The sequence below is a fragment of the Mytilus trossulus genome, chromosome 10 (genome assembly GCF_036588685.1).
Source record: "Mytilus trossulus isolate FHL-02 chromosome 10, PNRI_Mtr1.1.1.hap1, whole genome shotgun sequence".
NCBI lineage: Eukaryota > Metazoa > Mollusca > Bivalvia > Mytilida > Mytilidae > Mytilus > Mytilus trossulus.
The window spans coordinates 58,714,208-58,736,828 of record NC_086382.1 but is presented as its reverse complement, the minus strand read 5'-3'; the positions used below and the strand labels follow the sequence as shown (position 1 = coordinate 58,736,828).

The 22,621-nt window shown below is 32.7% G+C and overlaps 1 protein-coding gene across 2 annotated transcripts in view; it reads right to left on the bottom strand.

The window, feature by feature from the left end:
- Positions 1–20,399, bottom strand: part of LOC134688266 (U3 small nucleolar RNA-associated protein 14 homolog A-like) — a 31,852-nt gene extending 11,453 nt beyond the window's left edge. The window contains exons 1-6 of one of the 2 annotated variants that reach the window (XM_063548802.1): positions 20,288–20,399; positions 19,707–19,765; positions 18,277–18,341; positions 1,387–1,454; positions 467–597; positions 5–82 (exon numbers count right to left, since the gene is read on the bottom strand). In XM_063548802.1, coding sequence (XP_063404872.1) covers positions 5–82; positions 467–597; positions 1,387–1,454; positions 18,277–18,341; positions 19,707–19,763 — 399 coding nt within the window. In that variant the 5' untranslated portion in view covers positions 19,764–19,765; positions 20,288–20,399. Of the gene's footprint in view, positions 1–4; positions 83–466; positions 598–1,386; positions 1,455–18,276; positions 18,342–19,706; positions 19,766–20,214 lie in introns of both variants that reach the window. The other variant, XM_063548803.1, reaches the window with a different exon arrangement.
- Between the last annotated feature and the right edge of the window lie 2,222 nt (positions 20,400–22,621).

Here is a 22,621-nt window from a genome sequence, read left to right as displayed (position 1 = left end):
AAACTTTTCTATTCTTCTGTACAATTGAGTCCCATTTATCTACAACTTCTTTCGTTTGACCATATGCTACACTTCTCTCTAGCTGTAAGTATTCAAATAACATAGTTACTAAACATATAAAATACCTATTTTAACAACTACTGAATAATACTCATCTTAAGTCAACCACATCACTACATTTCAAAATTTGGAATAATTTTTATTAACCATACATTGTAGATGTAGGTTTGACAAGATTTTTTTTAACGATATATCATTTTAAGAGAATCATTAGTCTTACTTACATTATGTTTTTCATAATTTGTTATTTATTAGCTTTCAACTAACTGTCAGTAGCTGTGAGAACTCTCAGATGTGTACTTTGTGTTTTTTTTTTTTTTAAAAGGATGTATAAATACCCTGCAAAGTCTGGTAACTGGTCTGTGTTTTTGTAAGATTAAGATTAAAGTAATGTCAAGCTGCTAACCTTTTCTTTTTGGTATCTAGGTAATGGAACAGACACTATTTGTTTGCTGCCTTCTACTGATTTTAACTGTTTCTTTATCCTGGATGATGACAGAGTTCCCATCAACTCAGAGATGTCAATTTTACTAGCCACTGAAGAAAAGAATCACAATCATCAATTAAATATATAAATAAAAAAATTCATGCAAAGTTAATTAAGGACAATATAAAAAAGAAAAAAAAACCACGAGATGACCTATTACATTCTGTCAATTGATATAGTAGATTTGTTGACATATTCAATAAACTACAAAAACATGTGATATCATTTCTCGTGTTTCATCAAAGATAAGATATAATAATACTTTATTCCAAAAGCAAGTACAGCTTATAGGATATACATTCATTTTTTGACAAATAAATTATACATGCACCATATTAAAAAAACAGACATATAGTAATAAAATGTTTACTTCATTGAGATACATTAAATTACTTGTATACAACACAATTTTAAGTATAACGCAGAGTATGAAATTTATAAAATTAATAAAAGTTAGCAGCGTAGTTTTTCTGCTAATTTAAAGTATTTACCAAGATTGTTATAATAAAAAGAAATTGACAAAGCCTGAATATTACAAAAGAAAACAACCAACTATTAATCTTTAATATTAATAAACTAGATAAAATTTTGCCATTCTAAATAAAAAATGTTACCTGAAAGGCAAATTAGGAGTCAGTATTCACCAATGAAAGGTACTTGCTGTTAATTTAAATATTTCTGTTCATATCAAATTCTGTAATTTAAATTAGGAGAAAACTATTCTATTTCAAGAAAGTTACTAAAGTTTAAGGTATTTCCTGTACCATGAAATCCATGAATCTTGTTATCCCATTCCAATGGCTATAGTACTTGTAATATTGTAACTTATATAAACTTACAAGTCTGAGCCTTAAAATTGAACTCAGATATCTGTGAAGCATGAACTGTTCTCTCATGTAACTTTGTCCTAAAATAAGTGTAAATGAAAATGTATGTGGTGTTGTGCTAAGACATATTCCCTCTCGTATTGAATAATATTCAGTAGGTATCAGAGATCTGAAAAGTGCCACATTGCTTCAACAAGTCCATTGGTCTACTACACTACCAACAATTTGACTAGCGTTTACATGTACTTTAAATGCCGCTATAAAAACAGTACTTTTAGGAAACATTACTAATCAATATATTAAATGCCGCTATATAAACAGTACTTTTAAGAAACATTACTAAACAGTACATTAAATGCCGCTATATAAACAGTACTTTTAGGAAACATCACTATTCAGTACATTAACTTTTATATCATTTTCAGTAATGTTGGGAAAAAATTGATTACAGTACTGAAAATTACAGTCATTTTTCAGTACTGAAAATTTCAGCCATTTTTCAGTACTGAAAATTTCAGCCATTTTTCAGTACTGAAAATTTCAGTCAATTTTCAGTACTGAAAATTTAAGTCAATTTTCAGTACTGAAAATTTCAGTCATTTTTCAGTACTGAAAATTTCAGTCATTTTTTCAGTACTGAGAATTTAATTATTTTACAGTACTGAAAATTCAATCATTTTTAAGTACAGAAAATTGTAGTCAAATTCAAGACCTAATAAAAAACTCGGTTATGCTATCACAAGGGGCCCTATCACAAATATCATAAGCCCCAAGGGTGAGTTGGGAATAGAAATATGCTCATTTGGTCCTGTTCCGATCGGCAGTAAAAAGCTTGTTAAAGTGGGGCGTCCGTCTGGCTGTGAAAGATGTATCAAGTTTGCAGCTACGTCCTGTCAGAATGCATATATCGAGGTTTAATCCAATGCCTCGAGTAAAGACAGTGACAAGATCTCTGCATGTTGAGAACCCTTGCAACAACTCTTCTTGTTGCATGGAAAAAATGTTGTCCCTTACTTATTTACCTTTATTTTCCAGTGGAAGTCGAAATTCCCCCTGATTATCATCGGGATGGGCCTCTATTATTAAAAGACCTACTAGTACCTGTTGTATTTATTGTTAACTTGTTCTCGTCCAGAACCATCGTGAAATATTTGCCACTGGACATAAAGCAATCAACAATCAATAAAAATGAATCATCAACAAATATCATAAGTTGGTTTGGGATAAAAACAAGAATTTTATTTTAAAACTCCATGGCTATATTTATTCTTTCATTTCAACACATTAATACATTAAAGAGGATTCTTTTGATGAACTTTATGACCACATTCGTTTTGTGCCTGTTTCAAGCCACGACTTCTCATTTTTGATTGTTGTTATTTGTTGTATGTCATAACTGGTGTTATTCAATGTTTTTGGCGTAAACCAGTCGGGTTTTTTTTCCTGACGATTAGTTTCGCTAGTTATCAAGATGACTTTTACAGCTTTCCATGCGCAATGATGTTTTCATTGATGATTTATGTGAAAGGCGGAAAAGGAGCTGTCATAAAAACAGTCAAATTCAATCACATTAGCAACAAATACAAAACTATCAGACAGGGGTCACCAATACAGTTTTTCAATATTAAGCAGTCAGCACCATACAAGAAGTTCTGAATAGGTCCGAGAGAAAAAAATAGATGTCATCTAGATGTAAAGCACAATGTCAGAATATCGTTCATCAAACTAAATGTATAACTACACAAAGACATATCCACAACATGACTTTGTCCGACTTGGGACAGAGGTGCATATAAATATGGCGGGTTAAACCGATTTTGTCGACGTCTGACGTTGAACATTATGGTTAATTATATAGTATCCTTGTTCTGTTGCTGTTAGTTGGGAGGCATACCACATCTCCTTGTTTTATTAATAGAACTAAATATGTAGATTATATATATGCAGTCGTCTATATTAAAACTGTTGCTCTTTCATACTTTCTTGTAGCACTTGAAATGCAATGACGTCTTTAATTTAGTTCACGTTTCTCTTATAGATAGAAAAGATTCTTTTGATACCATGACGGTTTGTTATCAGTAATAATTTAAAAGTAATTTAAAAGAATAAGCACACGTTTCAAGATATTTTCATAACATTAACCTTGGATCAAGTCAGGAACCTGTAGTCTAGTGGTTGTGGTTGGTTCATTTCGGTAATATTTGTTGTTTGTAAATTGTTTTGTTATACATGTACATTAGGCAGTTAATATTCTGATATGAATTGTTTCATATTCATATTTCACATGTTTAAAACTTTTATAGCGACTTTTACTCACTCTATGTAGGTCGTACAGTCAACTACAATTGCGTATATCTACCTAAAACTTTGGTGAATTATTATAGTTGTATCATTGAAAATTATAAAAACATTCCTTATTTTAACCAACACTGATATTTTCTGTTCAACGGCAAGAAAATAGAACTTTGCTTCGTATTGTTCTTTGTGTGGTTTTAATATAGCATAAGAATTTTGACAGCAGTTGATTTTGAATGATAAGCTGGACTAATTTTTAGGGTAGTAAGGCAGAATCCAATTAAAATACATAATTCTAAATATGAAAAGAAATGTTAGTTAAATCTCCACAAAACAGTAACACTTCTACAAAAGATATTTCGGTCTATTACTAATTGGAGTCTTATTCGGTTTTCTTCATCTTTTACGTTACAAGTAAAAGAGTGTTCAATTGCAAAAAAATGATTTTTTTTGTCCTTGACCTAAAGCACTTTCAAAATCACGGTTAGTGTAAAAGATCTAAACTACAGACAAATGTTCTACCTATGAACCCAAAGTGAATCGAGCTATCACATGATTTTTTTTAATTGGAAATGAACACGAATCGAGTCTTCACAAGAATTTAACAGTAACTGAACATATTGTAGATAATATTATAGAAAGTAAATATGACTTTTTTTTGGTCGTGAGCATGTTTTATACAATCTATCTTTATTTCTTTTTGTTGTTCAAATTTCTTGGTCCTCAACAAATAAAGTGAGTCCTGTAAGCTCTAACCAATAATGTCTCAGACAAATACAACTTATAAGATGCAACGAGAATACTCAAGCTGGAACGTTTCGCCTGTTTTTATATTCACGAATTATTTTTTGCTGATAGACCAAGGTTAGAGTTTTAGTACAGGTGTCACATACATCACACATTGTCAAAGATCCATGAAAATGAAGTCAATGTGAGATAAACCAATTTAAGTCAGAAAGACATGTATAGCTGACAATCATTATACACGCGTTATATAGTTTTTCTATTGCTTATCTCATACAAGAAACAGCCAAAACAATGAAAATTACATATTGACCAATGAACCATGAAAAAATAAAGTCAAGGTGACTCGTCAGATGACCCCTGCTAGACAAGACATTTAAATCATAAAATCATTTCATACACTATATCTAGTTTTATATACTAGTATAACTAAAAGAAATAGACAAAAAAACTAAATTTAACAATTGACTAATGACCTGTGCAAAGTAGACAAATAATAGTTCACAAGACACATAGAAAACTAATGACTAAGCAACACGAATCCCACCATGGGTTTGATCTCGGGTGCTCCTGAAGGGTATGTTGATCCTGTTCCACATATAAATGTAGCACCCATCCTGTTGCTCATGTTATTACAAACCCGTTAAATAGTCCAATTCGGTAGTTCATTAATAGGTAAGTGAGAAAATTACATAATAAAAATAGAAATTTGTTTTCAAGCAGTTGCTTGACAATGAAAATGAGGTCAAGGCCAACAGACATAATACAGACTTTCGTTATACATGTTTAAGCCACAAGGTATGAAGCCTCCAGTTAAAGTCAATAACCATATAAAATATCAAGCTCAATACAAATAGCTAACGTCGTAGATTGTTATCTGTATCTTTCGCATGTAACAGGCACGACAATAAAGCAAGAAGACAAGCAAAGTCATGTACATCGATGACTCGCATCCTGGATTTTCGTTGTATTTGTTGATCAACTTTGAAACAAATTACTTAGAAATTTTTAATTGATGTTTATATTAATGTTTCATGTTCTGTCCGACTCGGCTTCTGTTAAAATCATTATTTATTTAGGTGGACGATAAACATTTTATTACTAGATTTATTATGTCTGTGGTAGAGACGGCAATGTTTTCTTAACCGTCTCATGACTTGGTGCACGTGTTAAATTTTCAATCTTTGTCAGGTTTATTCAGTCAGTTGCATTGATAAGATAGTAACAGTATAGAAGTGCAAACAATTCAAATCAATATTACTAGTATTTGGTTATTTCATAACTTTTAACTACTTCTTAAAAATGCCGCCAGTTCGTAAAAAGCGTGTTTCCAGTAAGAAAAGTAAGAAAAGTGACACACCAGTTATACAGAATTCTAATACAGAATTGACACTTGACGAAGTTAAAGGAAAACTAAGAAAGCAAGGCATCAGGGCTCCATCAACTTTCACAAAAGAGCAGTTATTGGAACTATTAAATGAGAATTCAGGACAGGATAATACAGTTATGCCCGAAATTCCAGCATTAACTCAACTTACCACCAGTTTAAACAACATGGAGCAAACTGTTCAAAATCAAGGAACTTTAATTCAGTCGCTATTAGTTAGAGAATCAAATATCATTAGTCAACCTGCATTCGTGAGTTATATAAATAATGGAGTACATCATGATACAGGATCTTATCACACTACCAAGGTTTCCTCAGGCATGTTTCCGCATGTTCAAGCAGTGGCACTGAACGTTCGGAAGCAGATTTTAGAAGGCAAGTACATTAATCTGGCTACCCTTCTTAACAATCAAGAAAACGTACAAGATTACAAAACCGTTGATGAATCTGACGGGTCCGTATTGTTAATCAAACATCGCGATCCCCGCCTTCAAAGAAACTTGTCTATACAAGAGTTTCTAGAAGCTTTTAATATTTACAAAAATATTATCTGTGAAAAGCAAGACCGACGAATCGAATTCGATATGTATATTCAAGATATCATTGATATCTCTGCAAGATATAAAGGTCCCGTTTTCTACGAGTATCACAAGGCTTTCGCAAATAAGGTAGCTGCTATCAAACTGACCCATGGTAAAGTTGTAGATTGGTCCATCAGAGACGAAAAACTCTATTCATCCATCACAAGTGGACAAATAATTAAAGAATGTGAAACATGCGGTAGTCTTGGGCATCTCACAGCTGTTTGTCAAACGTTACCAAGCTTTGGTCAATCGAATAATCGACCGAAACCAACTTATAATCAAACTCATTTTCAGAAATCACAAGTTGGGAGTAACGATCTTGTTGATTCCAATACAGATATACGAGGACGCCCTGTTCTTTTCTTTCGTGGTCGGGAAGTGTGTAACAATTTCTTATCAGGAAAATGTTTCAAGGGGACAAAATGTTCATTCGCCCATGTTAATACTAGATCATCTACTGGTGCTACTCCGAACAATGGGCCGTCACAAGAACAAGCGCAGGCCAAGAATTGACTAGTGTCTACGCCTATTGATATCGATCAACTTGAATTTGAACTTACACATTATCCAGATCAAAATTTTGTTTTTAATTTAATTAATGGACTTCGATATGGTTTTGACACAGGCATAAACGTACTACCAAGTAAATCTTTGGAATGTAAGAATTTATTGTCTACCAAGAAATTTCCCGATGATGTTACGAAACTGGTAGATGACGAACTTCGTAAAGGATACCTTATTGGACCATTTACAAAACCTCCGTTTGATACTTATAGAATTAGTCCGATAGGTATTGTTGAAGGAAAATATTCAAAAAAGAAAAGATTAATTCTAGACCTCTCGGCTCCTCACAACAATGATGAGCATCACAGCATCAACGATTTGATAAATAAGGAAGACTATTCATTAACCTATGTAAGAATTGACGACGCTATAAATATAATTAAGTCATTAGGAATTAAAAGTCAATTATGTAAGTGTGACGTAACCGATGCATTCAAATTAATACCTGTACATAATTCTTTATGGCGATTTTATGGATTAAAATGGAATGACATGTACTATTTTTATACTCGTTTAGCATTTGGTTGCCGTTCAAGTCCCAAGATATTCGATACATTATCAGTGGCAATATGTTGGATCTTACAAAATAATTACGGTTTGCGGCACGTGTTACATTTGTTAGACGATTTTCTCCTGATTAACAATCCTTACGTAGATGCTACAAGGAATATGAACACAATATTATATGTATTTAATAGTTTAAAGATTCCTCTCAGCGCTCATAAAACAGTTGGTCCATCTACTTCATTAGAATATCTCGGCATAATTCTCGATTCAATGCATATGATTGCTAAATTACCTGATGAGAAGCTTGTTAGAATTAAGGATATTTTATACAGCTATCTTAATAGACGTTCATGTACTAAGCGCGAAATGTTAAGTTTATTGGGTCATCTCAATTATGCATGTAAAGTAATTATACCAGGGAGATCGTTTGTGTCGTATTTATTGACATTAGCACACTCCGTTAAAGAACTTTATCATCACGTTACAATTACAAAGGGATGTAGAGATGACATGGCAATGTGGTTTAAATTCCTAAGTCAGTGGAATGGTATATCATTTTTTATCAGCGATAACGTTATTAATGCGTCCGATTTTCATTTATTTACGGATGCTTCATCAACAATCGGATACGGAGGTTATTTTAGGAAAAGGTGGTTTCAAGGCAGTTGGCCCGACGATTTTATTCGGCCCGATGAGGAGTCTTTCTCAATGGCTTACTTAGAATTGTATCCGATTGTTATATCTGCTATTTTATGGGGGCATGAATGGTCTACTAAACGCATTCTTTTTCATTGTGATAATATGTCTAGTGTGTACATTATTAATAAGGGTCGTTCAAAGTGTAACGTAATTATGAATCTTGTTCGCCGTTTAACTTGGTGTGCGGCTAAATTTAACTTTGTTGTACATGCTGTACATGTACCAGGGAAAGAAAATAACATAGCAGATGCTCTTTCTCGTTACCAGATGAAGCGGTTTCGACAATTGGCTCCAGAAGCTTCGCCAAATCCATGCACCTGCCCTCCTCATTCCGAAATTGTGTGGAGTTAGACCAAGCAGTCGACAGCTTATGGAATAAAAGTATCAACGTGAATACCCGCAATGTTTATTCAACAGGATATAAATGTTTTATTCAATTTTGTGGCAATCATATCACTGGATTCAACTCAAGGACTTTCAATATGTCTAAAGTTTCGGAAGATTTATTGATCTATTTCGTGGCCCATTGCCAATCAGTGTTAAAACTGAAATATTCAACAATCAAATTATATCTCGCTGGAGTTCGTTTTCATGGAGTTAATTTTGATAATGTGAACCCACTTTGTGATAAATTTGGTCATACATACCAACGCTTGCAAAATGTGTTAAATGGAGTTAAAAAATCTGAGAGTAAGCCATTACGACAAAAGTTACCAATAACGTTTAAAATTTTACAGGAAATAGTAACTTGTTTGCAATGTGGATTTTTCAATCATGATTATATGGATTTAACATTTCAAACAGCGTGTGTTTTTGCATTTTATGGTTTTCTGAGATGCAATGAGTTTACATGTAGAACTGTGTTTGATCCAGATTCAAATTTATGCGTTTCTGACATAAATTTCGTTTCAGAATGCGAAGTAACTGTTAATTTAAAAGCTACAAAGACAGATATATTCCGACAAGGTATTATAATTTCCTTGTTCAAGATAGAGGGCGTCGTTTGTCCGTATAAATTGCTATCCCAGCTGATGAGTGTAAGATTAAACCTAAACGCAAAGCAGAATGATTCGTTTCTCGTTGAAGAAACCGGAAAACCACTTTCCCGGAACTATTTTATAAGCAAGCTGAAAACAATACTCATAGCATTAGGATATAGTGACAAGGATTATAGCGGACATTCTTTTCGATCAGGTGCGGCCACAAGTGCTAGTTCTCAAGGTATTGAGGACAGCATGATACAAACACTGGGACGTTGGAAATCAGATTGTTTTAAACGTTACATTAGAACTTCCAAATTGGATATTAAATCCGCGCTGGAAAAGATTAAATGACAAGATACAATGCCGAAAACGTTTTTTACCATCGGTTATAACTTTGTAATTTGTCCTCCATCCTAGCCTTGTGTCTTTTCTTCTCACGTTGATCTCAATATTGTGGTTAAGGATTTTTATATTGACATTTAATTTTTCTCTAGATCAACTTTAATTTTAACAAGACACAAGGCTTCATCAGGCACAACATCTTCAATCTTTTGGGGTTACTCAATATGCAACTTGGGCAGGCAACATAACGTTACATATTTCGTTTTGGGCTATGATATTTTATTTTGGCCAAATATAATATCGTTTCCCCAAAACATTTCTGAGTAGTTAGGGTGCCTACGTGCCTTAACGAGGAATAGTCTCATCTTGATTGCTCAACAGCTCTATTTCACGTCGGTCTATGCCCACAAAGATTTACTCTTATGCGGTACCACGTGGAAAATCAAGTAAGGCTATACCGCTCGGGAACGGCTTGCTAAAGTACTCTGAGACAAGTAGACTGGTAGTCGTACACACACGTGTATGCAAATACCCCTATGGTGACGCATTTCTGTCAAAGATATGTGGCTAGCTCAGGCACAGTATTTTAGCGGCAAATTATCCTTAATTATCTGAGAACACACTATCATTTTATGTACATACTGTGTGTTTTGTGTCAACTGCAGGTAGCATGTAATTTGTTTTGTTCTTGATTTACAATATGACAGAACTGAGTGAATTACATGATACTAGAGAAAAAATATCCTCAAGCATTCACACAGTGTGCCGCGCACACTGCTCGGATAGTTAAGTATAATGTTGGCGTCAGTTAGTTTACATTCATCGCTTTTTATTCACTGACGCCAAGGAAGTTTTCTGTAACATAACGTGTTGCCCTTAAGCCCAAATATTTGTATAATAAAAATAATTATTTTATTATGTTTTATATTCTTTCAGTACTCAAACAATCAGACTGGATATCTTGAAATACTTCCTGCTGGACGTTTACAGGCTTTATATCAACAATAACTACTTTCGTAATTATGGTATATTGTCTGTGATCGTTCTTATAGACGGTCATTAAAAGCTATCAATTATCTGCGGTCAAGGTTAATTTATATGTATTTGTACATATCTCTAATCATTGTTCACGCCTGTAATTCTCTTATCAAAGGTCTATTAAGGTCAACGCATTGAGGTTTTATTAGTTAATTGGCTTTGGTCTGCTGTGTCGGTATTAACTTTGGATCATACGCTTGATGTGTATTTATTATGTTTGAAACATGTTGTATAAATTAGAAATTTTTAATTGATGTTTATATTAATGTTTCATGTTCTGTCCGACTCGGCTTCTGTTAAAATCATTATTTATTTAGGTGGACGATAAACATTTTATTACTAGATTTATTATGTCTGTGGTAGAGACGGCAATGTTTTCTTAACCGTCTCATGACTTGGTGCACGTGTTAAATTTTCAATCTTTGTCAGGTTTATTCAGTCAGTTGCATTGATAAGATAGTAACAGTATAGAAGTGCAAACAATTCAAATCAACCCTCCAGCCGCCCCAACACCGCCGATTATTATGAAGATGTTGTGCCTTTATGGTTCACGTTATGTTACTATAATAAATGATCAGGCCAGACATTTATGAACATTTTCTGAGTAGTTAGGGTGCCTACGTGCCTTAACGAGGAATAGTCTCATCTTGATTGCTCAACAGCTCTATTTCACGTCGGTCTATGCCCACAAAGATTTACTCTTATGCGGTACCACGTGGAAAATCAAGTAAGGCTATACCGCTCGGGAACGGCTTGCTAAAGTACTCTGAGACAAGTAGACTGGTAGTCGTACACACACGTGTATGCAAATACCCCTATGGTGACGCATTTCTGTCAAAGATATGTGGCTAGCTCAGGCACAGTATTTTAGCGGCAAATTATCCTTAATTATCTGAGAACACACTATCATTTTATGTACATACTGTGTGTTTTGTGTCAACTGCAGGTAGCATGTAATTTGTTTTGTTCTTGATTTACAATATGACAGAACTGAGTGAATTACATGATACTAGAGAAAAAATATCCTCAAGCATTCACACAGTGTGCCGCGCACACTGCTCGGATAGTTAAGTATAATGTTGGCGTCAGTTAGTTTACATTCATCGCTTTTTATTCACTGACGCCAAGGAAGTTTTCTGTAACATAACGTGTTGCCCTTAAGCCCAAATATTTGTATAATAAAAATAATTATTTTATTATGTTTTATATTCTTTCAGTACTCAAACAATCAGACTGGGTATCTTGAAATACTTCCTGCTGGACGTTTACAGGCTTTATATCAACAATAACTACTTTCGTAATTATGGTATATTGTCTGTGATCGTTCTTATAGACGGTCATTAAAAGCTATCAATTATCTGCGGTCAAGGTTAATTTATATGTATTTGTACATATCTCTAATCATTGTTCACGCCTGTAATTCTCTTATCAAAGGTCTATTAAGGTCAACGCATTGAGGTTTTATTAGTTAATTGGCTTTGGTCTGCTGTGTCGGTATTAACTTTGGATCATACGCTTGATGTGTATTTATTATGTTTGAAACATGTTGTATAAATCAGGGAAAAGGGTCTTACTTGCATAAGACAGAACGAAAGATTTTTTTCTAATCCATTTATCAACTTAATATTCTAAAAATAATTTATTCAAACGCCTGTACCAAGGTAGGAACCTTCTCATTGCTTGTCTCATGTCAAAAAAACATAAAAAAATCTTTGTTGATTTAGTTTTCATTCACAATGCAGAGCACGCTACATGAATCAAGTGTCGATGGTATGTTTCCCTTTGATTTTTGTTTGGTGTTTTTTTTTATCGATTGATTGCTGTCGGATACGAATGCGGTTTTTTTGGGGGGGAGGGGGACAGGGACCCATTCCTCTATATGGAGCTACATGAATAGTGAAAGCATAAAATTTCTACATGTCACACAACATGGAAAGGACTATTTAAATTTTTTGTACTTAAATGTTTCATTTAAAACTAATTTTATCTTTTGAGACTTTATCTGTAATGTTCATACAATAATTTTAATTTAAATTGTATATTATTATGAACGAGCTTCTGGTTTGGAAAATATACACTCATGGCAAGTTATTATAGGTTCTTTCGGTCTCTTTAAAAATACACCACCACTGTATGTCTCTTACAGTTTTGTTTAAATGTTATTCCCTGCACATAATTACTTATTTGTATGTTATATTCTTGTAGGATGTTGATTCAATGATAAAATCTTGTTTAATAAACCGTATTAGACTCTTGGAATTCTGTTGCTGAAATCTAAAAATAAAATTCAGGTTACAATTTTCTTAAATTAATTATAAAATACTACGGTAACCTTACCAATCAGGGTTATTATTAAGGAATTTTAAGATGAGTCCATATATTTAGCATTTCTGACACGTGCAATGGTGAGATTAAGTATTTTTTGTGATTTATAATTTATCATTGCAGTCTCCATGATAAACTAGAACAAGATAAACAAGAGTGCACACGCTGAAATGTCTCGCCTTCTTTACTTATCATTGATATTATGTTGATAGTCCTAAGTATAAAGCTTTATTAAAGACTGTCCGCAGAATCAAACTTTATTGGTTGAATAGAGCCACATGAGCTTAACAAAAAAATATTACTTCCCTTAGCCCCATATGTTTACCATTTCCTGGTAACAGGACTCAATTTGGCAAAAAAAAGGGAAAGTGCAGAGTTTATAAATTAGCCAAATTATGTTTAATAAAAAGAAATAATATAGATATTCAGACATTTAAAACTTTTTTCAGTTAAAAAAAACCAAATAAAAATAGTGTTCAAAAGTAAACTTTTGTTAAAAAAAATATGGATTATTTGAAGAAAAAAAAAACAACAAATTGCACACATTTAAAGAACATCTTATATATAAAACAGAATTTACAAATAATTTAACATAAAACAGATAGTGTTTATCTGTTTATCTTTTAATACAAAAAAGTTATAAATTCCTGTCGACAGGAAAAATATGTCCACAAATCCAAATTTTGAGCGTCCGTCGTCGTTAACTTATAAACAAATTTTCTCCTCTGAAACTACTTGGCCAAATTTTACCAAACTTAGCCACAACCATCATTGGGGTATCTAGTTTAAAAATTGTGTCCGGTGACCCGCCAAACTAACCAAACTAACCAAGATGGCCTCCATGGCTAAAAATAGAACATAGGGGTTAAATGTATATTTTGGCTTATCACTCTGAAACCAAAGCATTGAGCAAATTTGACAAGGGGTAAAATTGTTAACTAGGTCAAGATCTATCTGCCCTGAAATTTTCAGATGAATCGCACAATGGGTTGTTGGGTTACTGTCCTGAATTGGTAATTTTAAGGAAATTTTGTCCGTTTTCTGTTATTATCTTGAAAATTATTATAGATAGAGATCAACTGTAAACAGCCATTATGTTCACCAAAGTAAGATCTACAAAAAAATCACATGATTGAAATGGTAAGTTGAACCCTTAAGGAGTTATTGCACTTAATAGTCATTTTTTTACCAATTTTTCGTAAATTTTTTACAAAAATCTTCTCCTCTGAAACTTCTGGACCAAATTCAACCAAACTGAGCCAAAATCATTATTGAAGAATAATTTTTATATATCTGCTCTAAAAAAAATCATATGAATTGTACAACTGTTTTGTTGGTTGCTGTCCCCCAATTGGTAATTTTTAAAGAAATTTAACCGTTTTTGGTTATTTTCTTGAATGCTATCATATATAGAGATAAACTGCAAATAGCATTAATGTTCAGCAAATTAAGATCTACATATAAGTCAACATGACCGAAATGGTCAATTGACCCCTTTAGGATTTATTGCCCTTTATAGTCAATTTTTAACAATTTTCATTAATTTGGTAAATTTGGGTAAGTTTTTACAAAATGTGTTCCTCTGTAACTAAAGGGCCAAGTTCCTTACAGATAGAGAAAATTGTATGTAGCAAGAATGATGGGTAAAGTATGATCTACGAACAGATCACAATCACCAAAAACAATTTTGTCATGAATCCATCGTTTCCCTTGTTTAATACACTCATAAACCAAGGTGCGCAAAACAGGCTCTTAAGAGCCTCTAGTTATCCTTCATTGAACTTTTGATGTCGTCCCTTAGGCCGTTAGTATATATTACGTCTTAATTGTTTCACATTTTTTTGGTCGTGGCCTTTTATAACTGATACAGTATGGGTATCTGTCATTTTTTGTCAAAGGCCGCACGGTTGGTTATAATTGATAATACTACTTCATTGATCTCCAGTTGATAGTTGCCAAATTGGCAGTCACACCACATCTCCTTACTTGTTATGATATTGTATACATTTTTCGTACATGACTTTAAATTTCGCGTCCTGTCTAAACTATATATGAAATATTAGTCGCTTGACATTAAAAGCAAACAACTAACAATCAATCAATTTAAACTCGTGTTTAATAAGTAGAAAATCAATTAATTTTTGGGGTTAAAAGGGGGAGGTGGCAGGAGGTCTTTGAATGTAAATATGGTGGCCTGATAAGAGCTGGAATCAATAGGCATGCTTAGCGACAAGTTAAGACTTTAAAAATAATTTTAAAAATCCGCAAAAAATCGTGCTGCTCCATTCCCATCCTTAGAATAACAAATGGTCCTTACTGTTATTGTCCGTGTGTTTTATTATTTATCCAGCTAGTTGTCCATATAGTGTCCTTCTAAGGAGGCAACTGTTTAATATCCGGGGGGGGGGGGCTTGATAATCACAAAAATAAATGGTTTGTTCTGTGGTAGTTTCAAAATACATAACCTGACTTACAATGCATTGAAAATAAACTCTGCAGGTCTATTCAAAAGTATTAGATGGCAACAGATTCTTCATAAAATTCATTTTTTCCCAAAAGAAAGTCGTGAAACACTTCCGAAAAGTTCATATAATAAAATTATTAATATTATTTAAAATATACTTGAAATGTCTGAAAAAGGGTTTCATTTAACCTGAGCTATATTGTGTCAGATACACATACCTCACTTTTATTACAGGGCAGTAACTACATTGAGGCAAATTTTATGCTTACGTTATAATTTAATATATACTCAAAATTGGAATAAAAAAGAAGTATCAATTTAGATATTTCTCATCAGACTCGTTATTTTTCCTTAAATTTTTTATTTATTTATTTATTTCAAAGTCTAATTTTCTGTCAACCAATGTATTCGCTGATACTGTTTTTCTCTTTAGCCCTTTCTAGCCTATTTTGCTGCAATATACTTGATACATAATTTTCTAAAGTTGTTATTTTACAATTTTTTATGCCTCAATTATGGGCATTATGTTTTCTGGTCTGTGCGTGCACTCCTCCATCTGTCTGTCCCACTTCAGGTAAACGTTTGTGGTCGAGGTAGTTTTTAATGAAGTTGAAGTCCAATCAACTTGAAACTTAGTAAACATGTTCCTTTTGTCTTTGTCTGAGTTGTCATTATAGATGGTCCTAGCTGTCTTTTTTAAACGGTCCGAGTTGTCCCAGGACGGACATGTTCTGCAACTAACTAAAATGCCCCAAGTTTGAACACGTTATTTGATTTCGTGATCACCATACTAACCAAATGAAATGTGAACTACATTGATATATTTCGTAACTTTTTACCTTAAAAAATGCTGGTCCTATGTAGATTTGGAAGTTGTCGTCAGCAAAAGATTAAAACACCGTTCATTGCGGGCTTCCGTTGTCGTTGATTTCTATATTTTATGCAATGTCAATTTCATCATGCAATACTTTCTCCGCAATAAGGGGTTCATTAAGGGATACACACAGTTTGATATTCATGCTAATTATATATAACAGTTACGATTTAAAAAATCAATTTTTATTTAGGTTGCAGTAAGAAAAAACAATATTAGGTCAATGTCATAAAGATATAAACTTTTTAGTATTCTGAATAAAATTGGGGAAAGGAAGGGCGCATTTAAATCTTGCCCTATCCCAGTTTCGCAGTCTCATACATATTTTTTGTATGAGGCTAAGAAACTGGGGAAGGACGAGGTTCTACCGAGCCCTTCCCCAGTTTTGCGCCAAGCACGAAAAAAGTTATTATTTTTCTGACATTGACCTAATATTGCTTTTATACTGCAACATAAATTAATAAATTGATAGCTATTCAAATCGTAACACAAACGAAAGACTTATTTTCATCCCTTCATGGACCCCTGATTGTGGAGAAAGTGTGCCATGATGAAATTGACATCGTACAAAATAGAGCTTTGTTACAATATTTTATATAAAAAAAAACACAACTAGTTTCAGTATAAAAACATTTTATATTTTTCTGACATTGACCTTATATTGTATGTATAGAAGTACTTAAAGATGACAAAAAAATTCAGTACTGAAAAATGACTGAAATTTTCAGTACTGAAAAATGGCTGAAATTTTCAGTACTGATAAATGACTGAAATTTTCAGTACTGTAAACAACTTTTTCTCAACATTACTGAAAATGATATAAAAATTTATGTACTGAATAGTGATGTTTCCTAAAAGTACTGTTTGTATAGCGGCATTTGATGTACTATTTAGTAATGTTTCCTAAAAGTACTGTTCATATAGCGGCATTTAATGTACTGTTTAGTAATGTTTCCTAAAAGTACTGTTCATATAGCGGCATTTAATGTACTGATTAGTAATGTTTCCTAAAAGTACTGTTTTTATAGCGGCATTTAATGTACATGTAAACGCTAGTCAAATTGTTGGTAGTGTAACCATATTTTAATTTAAGATCATTCTCTTAAGCAGTACTAGAGAAATGCGACAAACTTTTTAAAAATTATATGAAAAATTGCATTATTTCAGAAAACAGAAATGATGTCCCTAATTTTAACAATAAAATGTCTGTCTTACATAACAACTGGCCATTGTCAACTGCTGAACAAAATGAAGTCATCCTGTTAATTAGTTCTTTGAAAAGTTATGACGAAAATATTGAAAAGGGCAAATAAACAGATAGGATAAACAGACAGACAAAATGAATGCAATATTATCTTTAAATAAATGTATTTACATGACAACAATTGATCTTTTAATATATGAATGCTAGTTTTCTTTACAAAATTCACAATGTACGGGTTTGAGGATTGAATTGTATTATTAATCATGTAAAACTTGAAAAAAAATCTAAGAAAATTAGGATTTTTTGTTGGGACCCCTAGAAACTTTCTTTCTAAAAACTTTTAGATATGAATCTGTAAGAGGCCACAAATCATGCAAAACATTTTATAAAGAATAACACAATTGAAATTTAAAGAATCCATCTATGACTTCATGTCACTTATTGTGCTCCCTTTTACATGTAAACAAGTCTCTTTTTTTTTTTTTTAATTGGTGTACAAAAAAAGAATCATATACTATAACCCCCCTCCCCTCCTAGGTACATGACGTAGGATTCCTTTGAAAGTTACCAGTCATAAAGAACAGTCAAGTTAAAATAACTAGTTCCTAGTAATTCAGTGTAATGATTCTCTCATTAACCAGTGAGGATTACAAATGAAATAATTGCTGGTCAGATATTTCAATAAATTAGATATGCTCTCAACGATATATAGATGTAGAATTGCTGTTCCTTTTATTAAGGTTTTGACAAATGTGATTTTGTGTCATTGATCGTGATTGTTTTACTAAACATTAGCCCTTCAAGTTTTGAGCATGCAACTACATTTTTGTATAATTCTAATCAACCTTAAAAATAAGGAGATAATTCTTGATTATAATAATAAACTCCATACTTTTTCTTTCCATCCAAAGAGGAAATGGCATCCAACAACTTCAGGTGATTTCTGTCATCTCCATCCTGTCAATTAGAAAAAAACTAATAAACAAGTGTACATAAATACAGATTGATAACAAATTGAGTCAATATAGGATTTAAATTTCTAAGTATAATTCATATCATGACATATAATTCCATTTTGTATAAAAATGTACATTTTGTACAGAAGACAATCTTATCCGGATTCCATAAGTAATACTGGTTCTCATTTTTAACAAGCTGGAGATATCTTTTTTTTCAAAATGTTGTATGGCCAACGTTTTGTAATGCATTTCATTTCATAATGTATTGCCATTAGTTAATAACTATGATTTTGTTGTATCATCTTTGTTTTACAATGTATTCTTTTTCTAATGGACTCCTCTTACTTTAAAGAATAACTGGAGGATAGGGATGGAGAGACACTCAGACACAGATAAGGAAATTGTTATTCAATTTTAAAAGTTATCAGGGTTATTCCATGAAAACAAAGCTTATATATATGGAAAGCAGAAAATTAAGTGCTGCATCAATAATTCATTCCCAAACTGAAGTTACAGAAATTTAAAAACTCTAAATGATATTTGTATATATGTGAGTAAGTTGAACTTAGTACTACTATATGTTTTTGACAAGATTTTCAATTTAATTTTTTCATCTTTGTTTGTTACACATCTCAGCATCTAGTAATTTTTTATTAGATTAGAAGTGAAAAGTTTTATTATGTTACTAAATAAAATTGAGAAAGGAAATGGTGAATATGTCAAAGCGACAACCACCCGACCATAGAGCAAACAACAGCCGAAGGCAACCAATGGGTCTTCAATGTAGCGAGAATTCCCGCACCCGTAGGTGTCCTTCAGCTGGCCCCTAAAATATGCATAATAGTACAGTGATAATGGACGTCATACATAACTCCGAATTATACACAAGAAACTAAAATTTAAAATCATACAAGACTAACAAAGTCTGTTTTATTGCCATGGTGTCACAATGTAAATAATGTGTATATTGGTTATTTTATGAAATTATCCTTTGATCCTACTGACTGATAATTTCCATTCTCAGCACAGTAGACTGATATGAAAAATTATCACTAGAAACTAAGGGCACACATGCAGTTGTAAATAAAACAATCAACGTCGCTATAGGTTAAATAGCCATAAACAGATTATCAGGGGTCATCTCAACTGGTTTCGCTGTGTTAGCTCAAGCAAGAAAACCAATCTCCATGAGATGACACACGATAATCTATAATTATATACTACTTATCAAAATGCTTACAATTTTTGTATTACTAGTGTTGATATTGCTAAACAATCTTAATACGTTATAAATTTTGTTTTATTGTCCTTGCTGTAAAACGTTATGATTTTTTGTAATTGAAGGGCTGCCCGTTATACTCACCTCATCTTCACTAGCACTAATGTCAGCTTGCTCTTGTTGCTCTTCAAACAATTCCATTTCTACAAAAAAAAACACATATGATTCAGTAATTTACACAATATGTAAATGTGATATGTCAGTATCACTCTGTATTACTCAACATGATCAACACTTACAAAGAGCACATTTAACTGAGTCCCATCTTATATACCGTAAATACTTTAGTTGAGATATTTGTTTATAACATCTGATGAGGCACTCTGCATATATAAGGAGCTCGGAGTCTAGCAAAACAGCCGTTGGAAGTCAGAGTAATAACTAATCACAGACATTCTACTCAGTGTGAATTCTGTGTTGTTTACACAATTAATCTAGAAGTTTCAATTTTGAAAGATAAAGGTTCATGCTTTAAGAATTGCATAGTCCTGAGCAGTTTTATTACTTTTTACTCATTTGTGGAATAGTCCCATTTGGGGGGTTGTGCCCAACCTGTTTACTTTATATTTGTTTATGTTTTTCAATAATTTACCTCCTAATTTTCATACGAATATGCTGGGCAGTTATTGGGTCGTTTTTAAATTGTGAAAACAAGTTTTAAATACCCTTTGTGTTGCTTTAAGCAGGTGGAAATATATTGCTGTTCAAATCAAACAAAAATAATTTCCATGTGGCGGAAGTAGTACCCGGTGTCTAAATTGTGAACCAATATCGGGCGTCTAATCCGGATCTGTACGTTGAATATCATTGGAATATCAAACAAACATTATGTCATAATAATAGATGAAACATAAACTGACTTTGGATCTTCATTCACTCTACTGTCGTAGTGATTGAATTACATAACAAAGTTGGTTTGTTCATGTAAGAATACAGTGATACAGTGGCTAATCCAACCATTAAAAAGGGGGGGGGGGGGGGGGGGGGCAAATCCAGGACAAAAGAGGGGGTCAACTATATGTCCTCATTCAAATGCATTAATCGTCTAAAAAAAGGGGGTTCCAACCCCCGGTACCCTCCCCCTGGACCCGCCACTGGAATGAGAATAACTTATCTATTGAGATAATGAGACTTGTCAACGTATATTTGTTCAATTGGAAACTTTATTATAAACAATGTCATAATACCTGTACCTGATGGAACAAATATTCTATACTATTTATTCCGTTAGGAACATCTTCTGTAACATTTATTCCTGTGGAAGTAATATTCCAGAATATTTTTTTTTTCCATTTGGAACTTACATTATCACTGGGGTAAAGCTGATGACCGTAACTGCATTCACGGTCATCCCAAGATGTCGGATGAAAAATTAGGTCAGTATTTGTATTGTCTGTTAAGGTGTTTCTACGTCATTTTCTTTACAAAGCATTCTTTGATACGATGTAAATTTATAAAAGATTCACACGGAGGTCACAAATCTCTACCGAGGAACGTGTATAAAACGGGAATTTGGATTTGAAAAATTCGCTAGAATGACCGTAAATCGTAATCGAGATGACCGTAACAGGATTAGCGATTCATAACAAGGCTGACCGTAATTGGTTAAAAGATGACCGTAAATTGTTAAGGATGACCGTAACTTTTAAAGGATGACCGTCAATTCTAAAAAATATTCATATTTGTATTCATAACTGTTTGTCGAGTTTGTCTCAATAGAGGTTCGTTTAGCGGTTAAAAATATGTTTTATCAATTTCTTTTCAACTATTTGCCGTATTTAGACGGTTTATGACAATGATAGTAAATTGCATATTTCTCGTAAATAATTAAATATTTAAGGAATGACTGTAATATTTTTCCTGTCTATGAAGAAATAACATAAAAATTTTTGGTGCACACTGAATAACGCCCGTAACGGGTTATTTAACAGTGTGCATCACATTTTTTTTTTATGTTATTTCGAATAGACAGAAAAAATATTACAGTCATTTCTTATAATTTAATTCTAAATTCCATTTTAAACCATAGCAAACCACGAAAAAACGTTAATGACGTCACGGTCACATTACTAAATTATGTATATGGGCTCATAACAAAATAACGTCAGCCAATCAGAAGACACGTTACATCCAAAATTAAATTATTTATTGATAACAACGTTAAAATTTGAATACAAAGCAAATATTTTATTTTTCCAATCAGGGTCCCAAAGCAGGCATTTATACAATTACCAATAATGAAAGTATATGCAACAAACATTGAAAATTATATAACGTGACAGATATTATAATAGACAAATGACAATAAATTTGTTCATCTGTATAGGAGACACCAATTCAAGGGACGGTGCTGTAGGATATACTGTTGATTGCGATAGGCAGTACCAGCAATCCTCCTCGTGTCAGAAGCAGATTAACAAAAATAAATAGAGAAACTGAATCCTGTTACTAAAAAAATGTTGTTTTTTTATAACAACAATAACTAATTTTGCGAAACATGGAATATATATCTGCTATTTGCAGTGTTTAACCAGGAATATACACAACTCTTTTCATACTGTTGAGTTCTCACAAGACAGCAGCCGTAGCAATTTCTCTTGGGAGTTTAAGTTAATGAAATTGGAACATGATTCAGATGTGATATAAATAGTGTCTGTCTTCGTTATGTTTTGTGCAATAAAAGAGAAAATGAACTTCATTTTCAATATTACCAGAATTACATTGCTGACATACGGTCTAAGGTTTAGAGGAGTACCCTGGTATCGTTTTATTTTAATCTGCAAATGGTGAGATGACACCCTCAATTTTGTTAATGATCTCCTACGCTAAAATTTTGTTATGATATTTATATAGATACTTTTCGAAACCATAATTATCCTTAACTGTCACATAAGTGCAGAGCTCGAGCTCCTTCTGATTTCTTGGTCAGTGGATCCTTCCAAAATTTGTATGCACCTCTCTTCAATATTTTCCTGATGGTATTATTTGAAATATTTTTC